This window comes from Staurois parvus, unplaced genomic scaffold (genome assembly GCF_062004578.1).
Source record: "Staurois parvus isolate SC_StPar_1 unplaced genomic scaffold, SC_StPar_1.0 ptg000145l, whole genome shotgun sequence".
Lineage (NCBI taxonomy): Eukaryota > Metazoa > Chordata > Amphibia > Anura > Ranidae > Staurois > Staurois parvus.
This window is the reverse complement of record NW_028317941.1, coordinates 17,564,478-17,577,787: the sequence shown is the minus strand read 5'-3', so window position 1 is coordinate 17,577,787 and position 13,310 is coordinate 17,564,478. Positions and strand designations below refer to the sequence as shown.

The 13,310-nt window shown below is 40.7% G+C and overlaps 1 protein-coding gene across 1 annotated transcript; it reads right to left on the bottom strand.

The window, feature by feature from the left end:
* Nucleotides 1-5,814: 5,814 nt before the first annotated feature.
* Nucleotides 5,815-12,754, bottom strand: LOC149464948 (uncharacterized). Its single transcript, XM_089673901.1, has one exon. It carries the CDS (start codon nt 12,109-12,111, stop codon nt 6,382-6,384), a length of 5,730 nt encoding a protein of 1,909 aa, XP_089530027.1. The 5' UTR covers nt 12,112-12,754; the 3' UTR covers nt 5,815-6,381.
* Nucleotides 12,755-13,310: the final 556 nt, after the last annotated feature.

Here is a 13,310-nt window from a genome sequence, read left to right as displayed (position 1 = left end):
ATCTAGCTTACAGCAGAATGGTATTTGGCTGCCGAGGACAACACAGACACATCAATACATTTGAATGAACATTTCTACAAAAATTTTGATCAATGTGTTCAATGATTTGACGAATGTTATTCTAAGGTACTTTAAAATTTAGTTTTCTTTTAACATTCAATTTTGGAGTGAACGAACTTTTCTGAATGAAAAACACATTCACTGTTAAAAATAATAAGAAAATAACTTCCATCCTGCTCCTTGGAATTTTCTCATCACTTTGGTTGAAAGCGAACTTCAATTTGACCCCAGTAGCTATTAAACATTCAAGCTAAAGGTCCTCATAATGAAGATTTTCAAACAAAATTGTACTAGTATTGTACTACAGTATTGCGCTCTTTATTCATTAAGATATAAACCCAAGTACGGTGGCTAGACACAACTAGTGCCATGCAGCAGAATTCATTATCGCTGCCTTGTCCCCCCTATACTAAAACTGTTTGTTTGCTAAGGGATTCTACACTTTTCACATTGTCATTGCTGTAAGTCATTGGTCTCCAAACTTTCTAAACAAAGGGCCAGTTTACTATCCTTCAGGCTTTAGGGCAGCTGGACTATGGCCAATTTGAGTAGAAAATGCCCAGCATCAGTGCCCCATCACTGATGAGGAATAGTGTCCCATTGCTGATATCAGTGAGAAGAATAGTGACCCACTGATGGTTCAGTAGGGGGAATGGTGCTTCATCACTGATGTCAGTTGGTGGAACAGTGCCCCAAGGGTAGGATAAAGGCAAGCAAAGAGCCACATCTGGCCCGTGGGCCGCAGTTTGGACACCAGTGCTGTATGTGAATAGAACATAGAAAAACACACTCTGTACTGCAATAGGCCGAAGAAAAAATTGCAGTGGACTTCTGTTTTTGAAGAGTTAAGCTGCCTGTGGGTGGCGCCAAGTCAGCAGGTGACTGTACAGTCCAGGCAGACTCGGTTTAAGAAATATATCAGAGTATAAAGCAGAATTGTGAACTGAAATACATATTGTTGCAATTATTACCTTTGAAAAGATGTCTGTGGCCCTGATGTATGTTTTCATTTTTCTCGCCTGTTTTGAAGCACAGGAGTGATTTTTCTATCATCAGAGTACTGGCATCATTTATTTTTATTTATTACAAGGACTTATATAGCACTATCAATTTACATGGCGTTTTACATATAAACATTGTATATTCACATCAGTTCCTAACCCGCAAGGGGCATACAATCTAAAGTCCCTAACTTACATTCATACACATACTAAGGCCAATGAACCTACCAGCATGTCTTTGGAGTGTGGGAGGAAACTGGAGTACCTGGAGTAAACCCATACAGGCACAGGGGGAACACACAAACGGTGCCATGGTTGGGATTCAAACCAATGACCCTAGTACTGCCAGGCAGAAGTGCTAACCATTTCACCACTGTTTAGTTGCTGGGTTTAAAGTACAGCCATCTGCATTTACTCTCAGCCACCATATTGGTTTTCATGAAGGATATGTGTGGAATGGTGCTTGCATGAATCTTTATATGATAAATATTGCTAAAGCTGATGGTTATAAACCAAGGTATTTTTAGCACTGGTGAAATATTTAAAAAATTCCACAGGCTTATTTCCATGTATCTACATTTGATAGGTTACATGCACAGACCCACATTTTTCTATGCTGTGTTGCTTTTATCAGAATGGATTCCATACTTGATTTATTGAAGTGACTCTGTGCAAAAACAGAATAGATATTAATGATATGTCAGAGGTTTGATGAAAATCAGAGGTTAGAAACAGGTCTTATATAGCATCACCTAAGGCAGCATGTATGTCATAATGTATAAAGGCATTTCAGGGAGAATGTATGAATGCTGTTAGATATTCACACATGATTTTAAATTATACTAATTATACTAACATTTCTTGTAACCACTTTGTAATAATAGTATTATTTTTATAAATGGTTGTTAATTGGTTGTGATTAAAGAAAAAAATTTAACTAATATGCTGCCCAGTAATACTATGTAATGCATTACTTACTCTACTTTTTTCTACTCTACTACTGTTCCTGGCAACATTGCCATTGGGAGAGCAATATTGCAGGTCATCTATCAAATAGGTGGAGACTGATTTCCAAATAATGTAATAGTAGGGTTCTAATCTATTTTCAGCTAAACAGATTGCGTATGCTAAGTGTAAGGTAAGCTGTTCTGAAATGGGATGTTAGCTCTTGGAGCCAAGTGCTGGTAGCTTTTGTTCAAAGCTTTAAAATGTGTTGTAAAGCAATACATGTTTTATACTTACCTGCCCTGAGCGATGGTATTGCAGAGAGTGGCCCCCTTCCTCCTTTTCTGGGGTCTCCCACTGGCCATCTTTGTTCCTCCTCTTCTCTACCTATGGGGGCATTTGTGCACGTACGCGCCTGAATTGGGCTGTGTGTGTCCATTGCAGCTTGGCCCTGCCCCCCGCTCATTGCTGGCAGGATTTGACTGACAGCAGTAAGAGCCAATGGCTCTTGCTGCCTCAACAAAGCCTGTAAGAGCCAGGAGAGGGGAGAGGCCAGATACAGCTGGACCCAGCTGGATTGATACAGAACTCAGGTAACTGTTTGGGTGGGGACACACAGCAAATGCTAAAATATATTTTACCCTAATGCAGGGAATGCACTAAAGCAGAACTAAAGTTCCTTTGTAAAAAACAGCGGGCAGGCAGGCAGGCTTTAAATGCAGAAGAGACATGTAGGGGTTTATTTACTAAAGCTGGAAAGTCCAAAATCAGACTCCCTTCTGCATAGAAACCAATCAGCTTCTAACCTCAGCTTGCTCAATGAAGCTTTGGCAATGAAACCTGGAAGCTGATTGGTTTCTATGCAGAAGTGAGTCTGATTTTGGACTCTCCAGCTTTAGTAAATAAACCCCGTAATGTCTCTTCTGCAATTAAATGCCCCTGCCTGCCTGCCAATGCTGTAAAACGAGCTGCGCCTGCACAGCTCAGCTTACAATGCTGGGCCAGTCTCTGAGTGCTGGGATCACTAGCTACTAGCTACATCACTTCCTCTCTCAGCAGGAAACATGTTGTCACTTTCACACCTGCAAATCATATAGTGTTTCCATTTTTTTGTCTAACCCCTGTGTGTGTGTGGTTAGATAACTCCTCAAACAAATATATAAAACTACAGCAAATAGGCTCTACAGTTGGTAAACTGGCAAGTATACAATATAATAAACAATAGCAATTAGGTTATAGAGTTGGTGGTAAGCCAGTGGTACAGAGTTATCTGTAAAATCTATACTGGGGAGGGTCCTGCCCAAGAAACAATGTTACAATACCAGTCTTTCATTCTGTAGTAAACCCTTTTCCCTGCTGGCCAGCACATTGGGGCCCAGATCCTGCATTGGAGCACTCAAGACAAAGTAACCCTAAACTGGGTAGAGGTGCCTGCACTGTGTCCAAAGCAAACATTGCTGTTAGGTTTTAATGGGATGCGGTACGGTTTCTCCAACCAACTCCTGGGATGACAGCTGGTCTTCCTCTCTTCTCTTTTGGTGGCTTAGCAAAGTCAGCGGCAACAGTGTTTTTTCCAATGATCAGGCGCTCAGGTTCAGGTGGACTCTGTCTGAACAGTTGTTTCACTATTTGCCCTACTCAGAAGTGTTAACAGTCACAATTGTTTTTGAGACAGCAGACCTCATTAAAGATTTTGGAACTAGTGGATTCTTGATTTTCTTCTTTTCCATGTCCCCATATTCAGAGTTCCTCTGTATGTACAGATGTTTCACTATCTGCCCTGCTCAAAACAAGTCTATACCTGTCCCGTTCCCAGAATTTATTTTCACAGACTGAGGAATTAGACTTCCTCTGAAGTAGTCAATAGTCAGATCTTGAGTTTTTGCCAGATCATTTTCTTCCTACTGATATTTTCTGATAAATCTACATTTTATTCTTTTTTTTTTTTTGGTGAATTGGCCATACAACCTCACTTCACAAGGAACCTGTGATAGTTCTAAATATACAGAAGTATGATATAGCTTTTTCTTTTCTTTTCTTGGCTGAGATCAATGGACGTTTGTCTATTTTCAGATTATGTAAGTATGTCATGCAGATTACATTACCATTACCCAAATTTAGCAATCACTTTTTAAGGCTCAAATTTTTTTATGTCTTTCCTATGAAATAACATTTCACAGACATTTTTTTGCATTATAAGCTGCTCGTTGATATTTCAAGTACAGTTGATATTTCAAGTACACTGGTCTCTTCAATGGATATTTTTCTTCTGTAACAAAGAGTGTGCTAGCCAAAAGGTGTGATTTCATGATAATACAACCAGAACCAAAATAACTCACTTCAGAATGGGAATACTGTATATATATCAAGTTTTTGTATGGGGTATTTGAATCCAAGTCCAGTAAGAGGAGTCCTTTTTATTCTGGCACAGATTATCTACCTTTCTCTGAACATAAATCTTCTTGTTCTGTATTGTGTGAATTAGGTTGTGTGAATTAGGTTGCAATAAAAAAAAAGGACGTGACTTAGATTCAACGTCTCATCTCTAACACACTCATACCCTTCCACCATCCGAGATTTTAGCAGCCATTTGAGCAGCTTCCTACTTTTAGTGAGAGGTGTGCCTGACATGGATGTTTGCTTCTTGAGAGCAGTCAAGTTCACAAAGCCAAGACTGCAATCAAAAAGGTTTGTGCACAGTGTTCCTAAGTGTAAACGTATGGTCTCATGCAACAAAAGGGCCAACACTTTATTATTTCCCCCACTAAAAATACACGTACAGATAAAAACACAAAGTACTGAGGAAGCCCTGAGAAGGGGCGCAACACGTCTAGGAAGTAGGAGCCAAGCCTGTGAAATCACACTTCCACCATCTCGCTAGCGGAGCGGTGAGTTGAATGTGGACTGATTTTATGTGATCTTTGCTTTTATATCTGTAAGTGTATTTTTAGTGGAGGAAATAATAAAGTGTCATATGGAGAGCACTATGTGTTGGCCTTTTTGTTGCATGAGACCATCCCTGCAAGATGTCTGAGCAGGAGGGCGAGAGAATTTATGAGGAGGATTTGGACCAGCATTGGAAGAGGCTGAGAACATCCAGATGAGCGCATATTACTAATTTTTGAGGTGAGCATTTATTTCACGTAATGTGGTGGTGATGCACCGAATATTGGAAAAGAAGAGGATTTTCACAGATTCACTTACAGAAACCATTGGGTGTATTTATGGACTTTGAGTTTATGGGACATTTATGATCATGATTCTTATTACTATTTATCACTGTTAGTAGCATATTTATTGTTGAGAAGGATGGGTGAATATATGTAGTTGTGCTACATTTTCTTATGAGGAATATATTAACAGTATATGTCACATCTTCACCAAAATGTCAGCAAATCTAATCTATAATAGACACAGACTTGCCCATTTGGCCACTTAGAGTTCACTACAGACATAGCAGGCATAATCTTGAAAATGTAAATACTGTATATTTTTAGCAGTTTTTTTGATAAAGTGTTCAAAATATATAGTATAGTAATGTGCAAAACAATCCATGCTTTTGCCTTTTTAATAGTGCTTAGTGCATAGCTGATATTTGCTTTCTGTGGTTATATTTTTTTTTTTACATTTTCACCAAAGAAAGTATATATGGGACATAAGGTACATAAATCTACTAGATTCTTGGAAATGTAAATTCCACTTCTTGAAGTACCATCTTCATTAATACTAGGAGTCACTGTAAAGTAATTTACATTTCTTAGTTTTTAGAGGTTATTCTAAAAGGTAGTCCAGGTCCACATAGGCGTTGATTTACTAAAAGCAAATAGGCTGTGCACTGCAAGTTTACTGAAAGTGCATGTTCTGTCTTGGCATCGGTTGTACTTGTGGCGAGATTCGTTTAGACCCAGTCTGTCAGAATGTGTGCAGCAAGTTGAATGATCGCCTTAACAGATAGTTTACTCAATGAATAACAACTTCAGAGGTATTTTCCAATGCTTCTTTATGCTTCAAGGTAACAAAGGTATGAACATAAAGGTGTTTTCATAGGTAAATTTCCAGTAATGTACATAGCCTCCTCACTCTACAGCATCTTGATAACCACTAAACTAAAATGGAGTTACACCAGGAAATGAAGGTGGAAGCAACCAACTAGTCAGAAACAGCAGGGGTGTGTGGATGATACCAAATAACATTATGACATAACATGTAAATAACAACAGCTAAACAGTAAAGCTGCGTGGCAGCACACTCCCCGTCTGGTATCGAGAGATACCACTACACAATTATTTTCTTCCTTATAAAATACTATTAACATTGCATACAGTAAAATACTATCTAACCTTCTCTAATCTGCAAGTTAGCTATATTAGAGGTCTTAAGTGACTCCCTCACATAACACTGAATCAGAATTACTAGAAGCAGGCATAATTAGGACAATCTCAGTGACTGGTCTGAGGAAGGTTTTTGAGTCTCCGTCCTTAACGATCCTGACTTCCACACTTCGGACTCTTCCATCATCACTGGCAATGGCTTTTGTAATAAGTCCAACTGGCCACTGGATCCGGTGAGTTTGCTGGTCTTTTAGCAGGACTAGGTCCCCTTCCTTTAAGTTGGGCTTCTGGGTTTGCCACTTTTTACGTCCTTGAAGAAGTGTGAGGTATTCCTTCCTCCATCTGTCCCAGAAACGATCTGCAAGGTATTGAGCGTATCTCCACTGACGTTTATATACGTCCTTTTCATCGAAAATACCTTTTGGCACTTGAATCTGTCCAATCTTCTGGCTCAATAATGTAGCTGGAGTTAAGATAGTCAGAAATTTTGGGTCTGTAGATACGGCAGTCAATGGTCTTGAGTTGATTATTGCATTCAGTTTGAATAGTGGGCTACCCCTTGAGACTGGTCTATTGCCTCTCAAACACTTAATCTCTTCTGCAAAGACTTCTTCTTGCACAAGACGTATGATGACTAACTCTGCCTTCTCATACTCTAATGCATTGGGTGACTCCCTGCAAGTGTGCCATCCATGACAAGACGATGTCTGGTTGGACTTGTGGAAAATCTGTGCAATATGACTCAATCTTGCTATAGTCTTCACCAATCTTTTCCAAGAAGAGAAACGTTCAAAACGTCTTACCTCCAAGTTTCTTCTTGAGCAGATGTTAGAACTCAATGTTATAACTTCAGGGCGGATTTCCTGATCAGTATCTGGATCCACCAGGTAGAAATCGATATCTTCTTCTGAGTTTGTAGAAGACTGATCTGTTAAAAACTTGGGTCCTGTAAACCAAATGGTTTGCGTGAGGACAACTGCTGGCACTGCCCTCATGGCAATGTCGGCGGGATTCAAACCAGTCGGGACATAGTTCCATTGTTCAGGTCTACTGACTTTTCTTATTCGTTCTACCCTGTTAGCCACGTACACATAGAACCTTCTTACACTGTTGCATATGTAGCCAAGTACGACCTTGCTGTCAGTATAGTACTTAACCTGATCAATTTCAGTGTCCATTTCATTTTGCAGGAATTCTGCAACTTCGACAGCTAGGGTTGCTCCACACAATTCTAATCTTGGAATAGTGTGAGCCGGTGTTGGAGCTAACTTGGCTCTTCCTAGAAGAAACCCGACATGGGATCTCCCGGAGGAATCTATGATCTTGAGATAAGCCACGGCCGCTATAGCCTCGGTGGACGCATCACAAAAGATATGGATCTCTTTCCTCTGACTTCTTGAAGTTGAAGTAGGTGAATAGCAGCGTGGGATATTAAGTTCTTCCAATACTTTCAAGGAGTCTCTCCATTTCTCCCATTTAGGTAGTAGCTCTACTGGTAGAGGGGCATCCCAATCTGTCACTCTCTCAGTAAGCTGACGAAGTATGGATCTCCCTTGGACGGTAACTGGAGTCACGAAGCCTAGGGGATCGTAAAGGCTATTGACAGTTGACAGGATTCCTCGTCTGGTGAATGGCTTCTTGGTGTCAGAGACCTGAAAGGTGAATGTATCTGAAGTTACATTCCAGAGAAGACCGAGACTCCTTTGCGTGGGTAGGGCATCTACTCCCAAATCCAAATCCTTCAAATCTTTAGCATGATCTTCCGGATTAAAAGCCTTCATTACTTCACTGCTATTAGATGCGATCTTATGAAGCCTTAAGTTAGCAGTCAACAGGAGCTGTTGAGTTCCTTTTATCAGATTGATGGCTTCTTCAGGTGTTGGGAAGGATTTCAGACCATCATCTACATAGAAATCTCTCTCAATGAATTGCCTGGTGGCAAATCCAAATTCCTTTTCACCTTCCTGTGCTGTTCTTCTCAGTCCATAAGTTGCCACGGCAGGAGATGGACTATTGCCAAAGACATGGACTCTCATGCGATAATCTATCACCTGATCATTAATATCATTGTTGCGGTGCCACAAGAATCTGAGATAATTTCTGTGGTCTTCTTTGACTACGAAACAGTGGAACATCTGTTGGATGTCAGCTGTCACGGCAATGGGTTCCTTCCTGAACCGTATCAACACTCCTACAAGATTGTTTGTTAGATTTGGACCTGTTAGAAGAACGTTGTTTAAAGAAGTTCCCTTGAACTGAGCGCTTGAGTCGAAGACGATTCTGATTTGCTCCGGTTTACGAGGATGGTAGACTCCAAAGGATGGAAGGTACCAGCATTCCTCACCTTCTTCAAGGTCTGGTGCTGGCTCGGCATGATGGTTATCTAGAATCTTCTGCATGAATGCTAGAAAGTGCTCTTGCATCTCAGGTTTGTTGCGTAGAGTTCTCTTAAGTGCAGCAAATCTGGCTAAAGCTTGTTCTCGATTGTTAGGGAGAGTAAGCCTTGGTACACGAAAGGGTAATGGAGCTACCCAACTGTTGGAGTTGTCCTTGAAGAACTCTTCATTCATAATCTTGATGAACTCCTTGTCTTCGACCGAAGGAGCAATCTTGTTGTCATCACAAGTAGTCTGGTACACTGCATCACCAAGATCCTTGTGAGAAGTGAGCTTGCAAGTAATGCCTTGGAGTACTTGATATGGAACTTCAGGACTGAAATCAAGTCTTTCCTTCACATAATAGTGCAATGGACATTTCATCGATCGATAGGTGTATGATCCCTCCACATTAGTTTTGTAAGAAGCTACATCCAAGAGCTTGTGAGATCGATCTAAACAAACTTCTCCTATTATCACCCATCCAAGATCAAGTTTCTGGGCATAAGGAGCATCATCTGGACCGTTGCATAACTCTCTTATTTTATGAACTCTAGGAATGTCTCTCCCTAGAAGAATCAAGATCTTCGCATCCTTGCTAAGTGTAGGAATGCATTTAGCAATGTGGCTCAAATGAGGGTGATGATGTGCAACCTCAGGTGTGGGGATCTCTTCTCTGTTGTTCGGTAGTTGATCACATTCGATTAGAGTAGGAAGAGGAAACTCTATGTTCTCATATTCTGATGCCACTATAAAGCCATGGGCTCTTCTTCCAGAAGTATTGACCCTTCCTGCGCATGTCTGCAAGGTATAGGACCAGGCCTCTCCACGAATGTTGAATAAGTCAAAGAATTCTGTACTTGCCAACGAGCGATTGCTCTGATCGTCGAGTATGGCATACATTTTTATGGCATTTTGTGGACATCCTTCAGGAAAAACCCTTACAAGACATATCTTGCTGCAAGACTTGCTATGAAGCCGTTCTCCACACACCTCTGTACATCTTGTGGTTACGGGGTCGGCATGTTGCTCGGTTCTCTCCCCGCCATCATCTGAGGTGGTCTTGGGGTTGCTGCCGGGTGAAGGTTTCCTTTTGAACAAGTCTGAATGAAGAGCGTCCACATGCTTGGCATTGTTACACAGGGAACATCTGATGGCGATCTTACAGTCTCTAGCGAAATGATCGGAGGATGCACAACACTTGAAACAGATATTATGTTCTTTGAGAAATGTCTTGCGTTCTTCAATAGGCTTGTCCTTAAATGCACGACATTTGGAGAGAGAATGTGGTGCATTATGAATGGGACACTGTTGATCAAGCTTGCTTGCCTTGGTATGTTGTAATTTAGTGTCTGTAGCCAAGACGTTGGACGTGATAGCGGTCTTCCTCACGGCAATAGGATGCCTTAAGTCCCTGTATTTACTGTTGGTGGCAATACCCTTTGAAGTAGTTGAAGGAAAGATGGTTGTATCTGGATACAGGAAGCTTGGGCCATTCTTGGTTCTTGCAATCTTCCTGATGAACTCTGCAAAATAGGAAAAGGGGGGAAAAGAAACATGGTGTTCATATTTATACTTTGATCCTACACTAGTCCACTTTCCCTGGAGATAACTAGGCAACTTTGCTACAATAGGATTTACGCCCTGAGCAGTGTCTAAATAGCTAAAGCCTGGCAAACTAGGATCTGACTTAGCAATTTCAAGTTCATGAAGGAGGTCACCTAACTCTCTAAGCCTATGATTGTCCTTAACAGAAATCTTAGGAAAGTCTTTTAGTCTCTGGAATAAGGCAGATTCAATGACTTCGGGGCTCCCATAGTCTTGTTCCAGACGTTCCCAGGCAGCATTGAGGCCTGCTTCAAAGTTATAAATGTAGACAGATTTAAGTCTCTTTACTTGTTCTGAAGATTGACGCCCCAACCACCTTATTAGTAAGTCAAGTTCTGCTTGAGGTTCAATGTCCAAGTTCTTGGTTACCGCCTTAAATGTAGATCTCCAACTCCTATAGTTCTCTGGGTGGTCGTCGAATCTAGACAGTCCAGTAGTAATTAACTCTCGCCGAATCATGTACTTGCTGAACTCTGCAATATCAACCCTTTCAGTTTTTACATCCACAGGTGATACTGATGGTGCACCATCTTGAATCATGGTTGGTATCTGATGCTGGCTGATAGGTGGAGAGAAAGGTATTGCAGATGGGTTCAATCCAGGTAAGGGTCTGGTGTCTGAAGATCTCTGTGCGTTTGAAGTTGAAGTTAACTGTATTACAGGAGGTATAGAGTTCACTCTGTAGTCTTCTGTTGTGCCCTTGTAATCTCTATTCACATATGTTTGTGGTGGCACATAAGCTGGATAGGTTGGTACACTTAATTTTGTGGCACGTGGTAGTTGTGGAGTGTCTCTGTTGGAAGGTGCGTCTGGTTGATCAGCTTGCTTTGACGACATGTTGCCTTCTGATTGACTTGCTGGATGATTATGGGAAGAATCTCCAACTGTAGGTGGAACTGTATCGTCGTGGTTCTGGGTTAAGACAAACTGTAGGGTCCTTTCAACAGGGTCTTGACAAGCAGCCAAGCTGGGACAATATGCTCCTTCTTCTTCTAAAAGGGCTTGTTCCAAGACGGATAATTCCGCTAAGGCTACTTCCTTTTCTCTATTTTTCTGAAGGATTTCTAGCTGGGCCTCTGATTCTGCTTGTATTCGTTTAGCTTCTGCCTTGAAGGCTGCTTTCTTGCATTTAGCTTCTGCTTCCTTGCATTTAGCTTCTGCCTTGAAGGCTGCTTCTCTTTCGGAACAGGTGGCTTGAACCTGAGCTACTGCAACCTTTTGGCGAGCTTTGAGTATTTGGTCGCTCAATGTTGACCTTACAGAGCAGGACCGCAATGACTTAGAAGATGATTTATGATATGAGCGGGCAGATCTATTTGATTTTCCTGAGTGTCTGGAAGAAGCAGATATACAGGATGTAGTTTCATGTAGTTGTGCTAATCTACCCTCTATCTGTGTCTTTGCTTCAATATAAGTGATATGTCTCTGCTTGTCAGTAGCAATAAAGTTCTTTAATTCTATTGAAGCTTCCTCTACATTGGAATGTGACAAAAGGGAAGAGTACTTTTCAGAAAGTCTTTTATAATTCTCAAATGCCTTCTTAACCCTTGAGAGGGCAGTGTTCAATTGCTCAGAATTGTTGCTAGTTTCATTGCTGGCTGTTATACAACTTAAAGTTTTCTCCCATAATGCAGTCAGGTTACTGCATGTCTCTTCCTTACTTGCATCATAAGCCTCCCTTGCCTTCAAAGATGGATGAGGGGCTCTAACAGGACGAGCAGAATGCAGCATGGTGTCTGTTTTATCTTGATTACATGCAGGTGACTCATAAGTGGGATCTCTGTCAGACATAATGACAAGTGCTGTAGTTTTAGTGTCTTGTTGGAAATCTGCAGAAATCTGTAGTTACTTTTATTTGCAAGCAGGCTGAGCTGGGGAGCTGAATGTCTATTGCAATGAGGCAGCTAGAGCAGCAGCCTGGCTCACACTGAATGCTTCACTCAGTGCACAGACAAGATTACTGTTCTTCATACAGGAGAATGGTTACTCACAGTTCTGAAGCTGCAGAGATGGCTGTGTGATGGATTCTCATTGAGATTTATTGGAAATTTACTGTTCTGTCTTGGCATCGGTTGTACTTGTGGCGAGATTCGTTTAGACTCAATCTGTCAGAATGTGTGCAGCAAGTTGAATGATCGCCTTAACAGATAGTTTACTCAATGAATAACAACTTCAGAGGTATTTTCCAATGCTTCTTTATGCTTCAAGGTAACAAAGGTATGAACATAAAGGTGTTTTCATAGGTAAATTTCCAGTAATGTACATAGCCTCCTCACTCTACAGCATCTTGATAACCACTAAACTAAAATGGAGTTACACCAGGAAATGAAGGTGGAAGCAACCAACTAGTCAGAAACAGCAGGGGTGTGTGGATGATACCAAATAACATTATGACATAACATGTAAATAACAACAGCTAAACAGTAAAGCTGCGTGGCAGCACAGTGCAGTTCCTCTAGATCTGAGGGGAACATGCAAGGTAAATAAAAAAACAGCATTTTGCTTGATTGGATGAAAGAAATCAGCAGAGCTATGCCTCATTTCAGAGCTTCCCCTTGAATCTAAAGCAACTGCACTTGCAGTGCACAGTAGTTTTACTTTTTGTAAATCAACCCCATTATATAGTACCAGACAATATTGTAGAATTTAGAATACATTTAGTCTTGCAATCATATTTTGGATAAATAATGGGGTTTGCATTAAAAAATTATTATTTTATTTTTTTCCTCTGTATCGTGTTAACATCCGTATAAATTATACTTAATAAAACAGTTCTAACTTCTAAATTAGAAGATTTAGTTCAGTCAGAAAGACATAGATTTAGGATATACTATATCTATCTATCTATCTATCTATCTATCTATCTATCTATCTATCTATCTATCTATCTATCCACTATATTGCCAAAAGTATTGGGACACCCCTCTATATCTTTGGATTCAGGTGTTCCAATCACCTCCATGGCCACAGGTGTATAAAATTAAGCAATT

What these genes read in the sequence shown, in the direction of transcription:
- LOC149464948 (XM_089673901.1), bottom strand. Translation starts at nt 12,111, where the DNA reads ATGTCTGACAGAGATCCCACTTATGAGTCACCTGCATGTAATCAAGAT.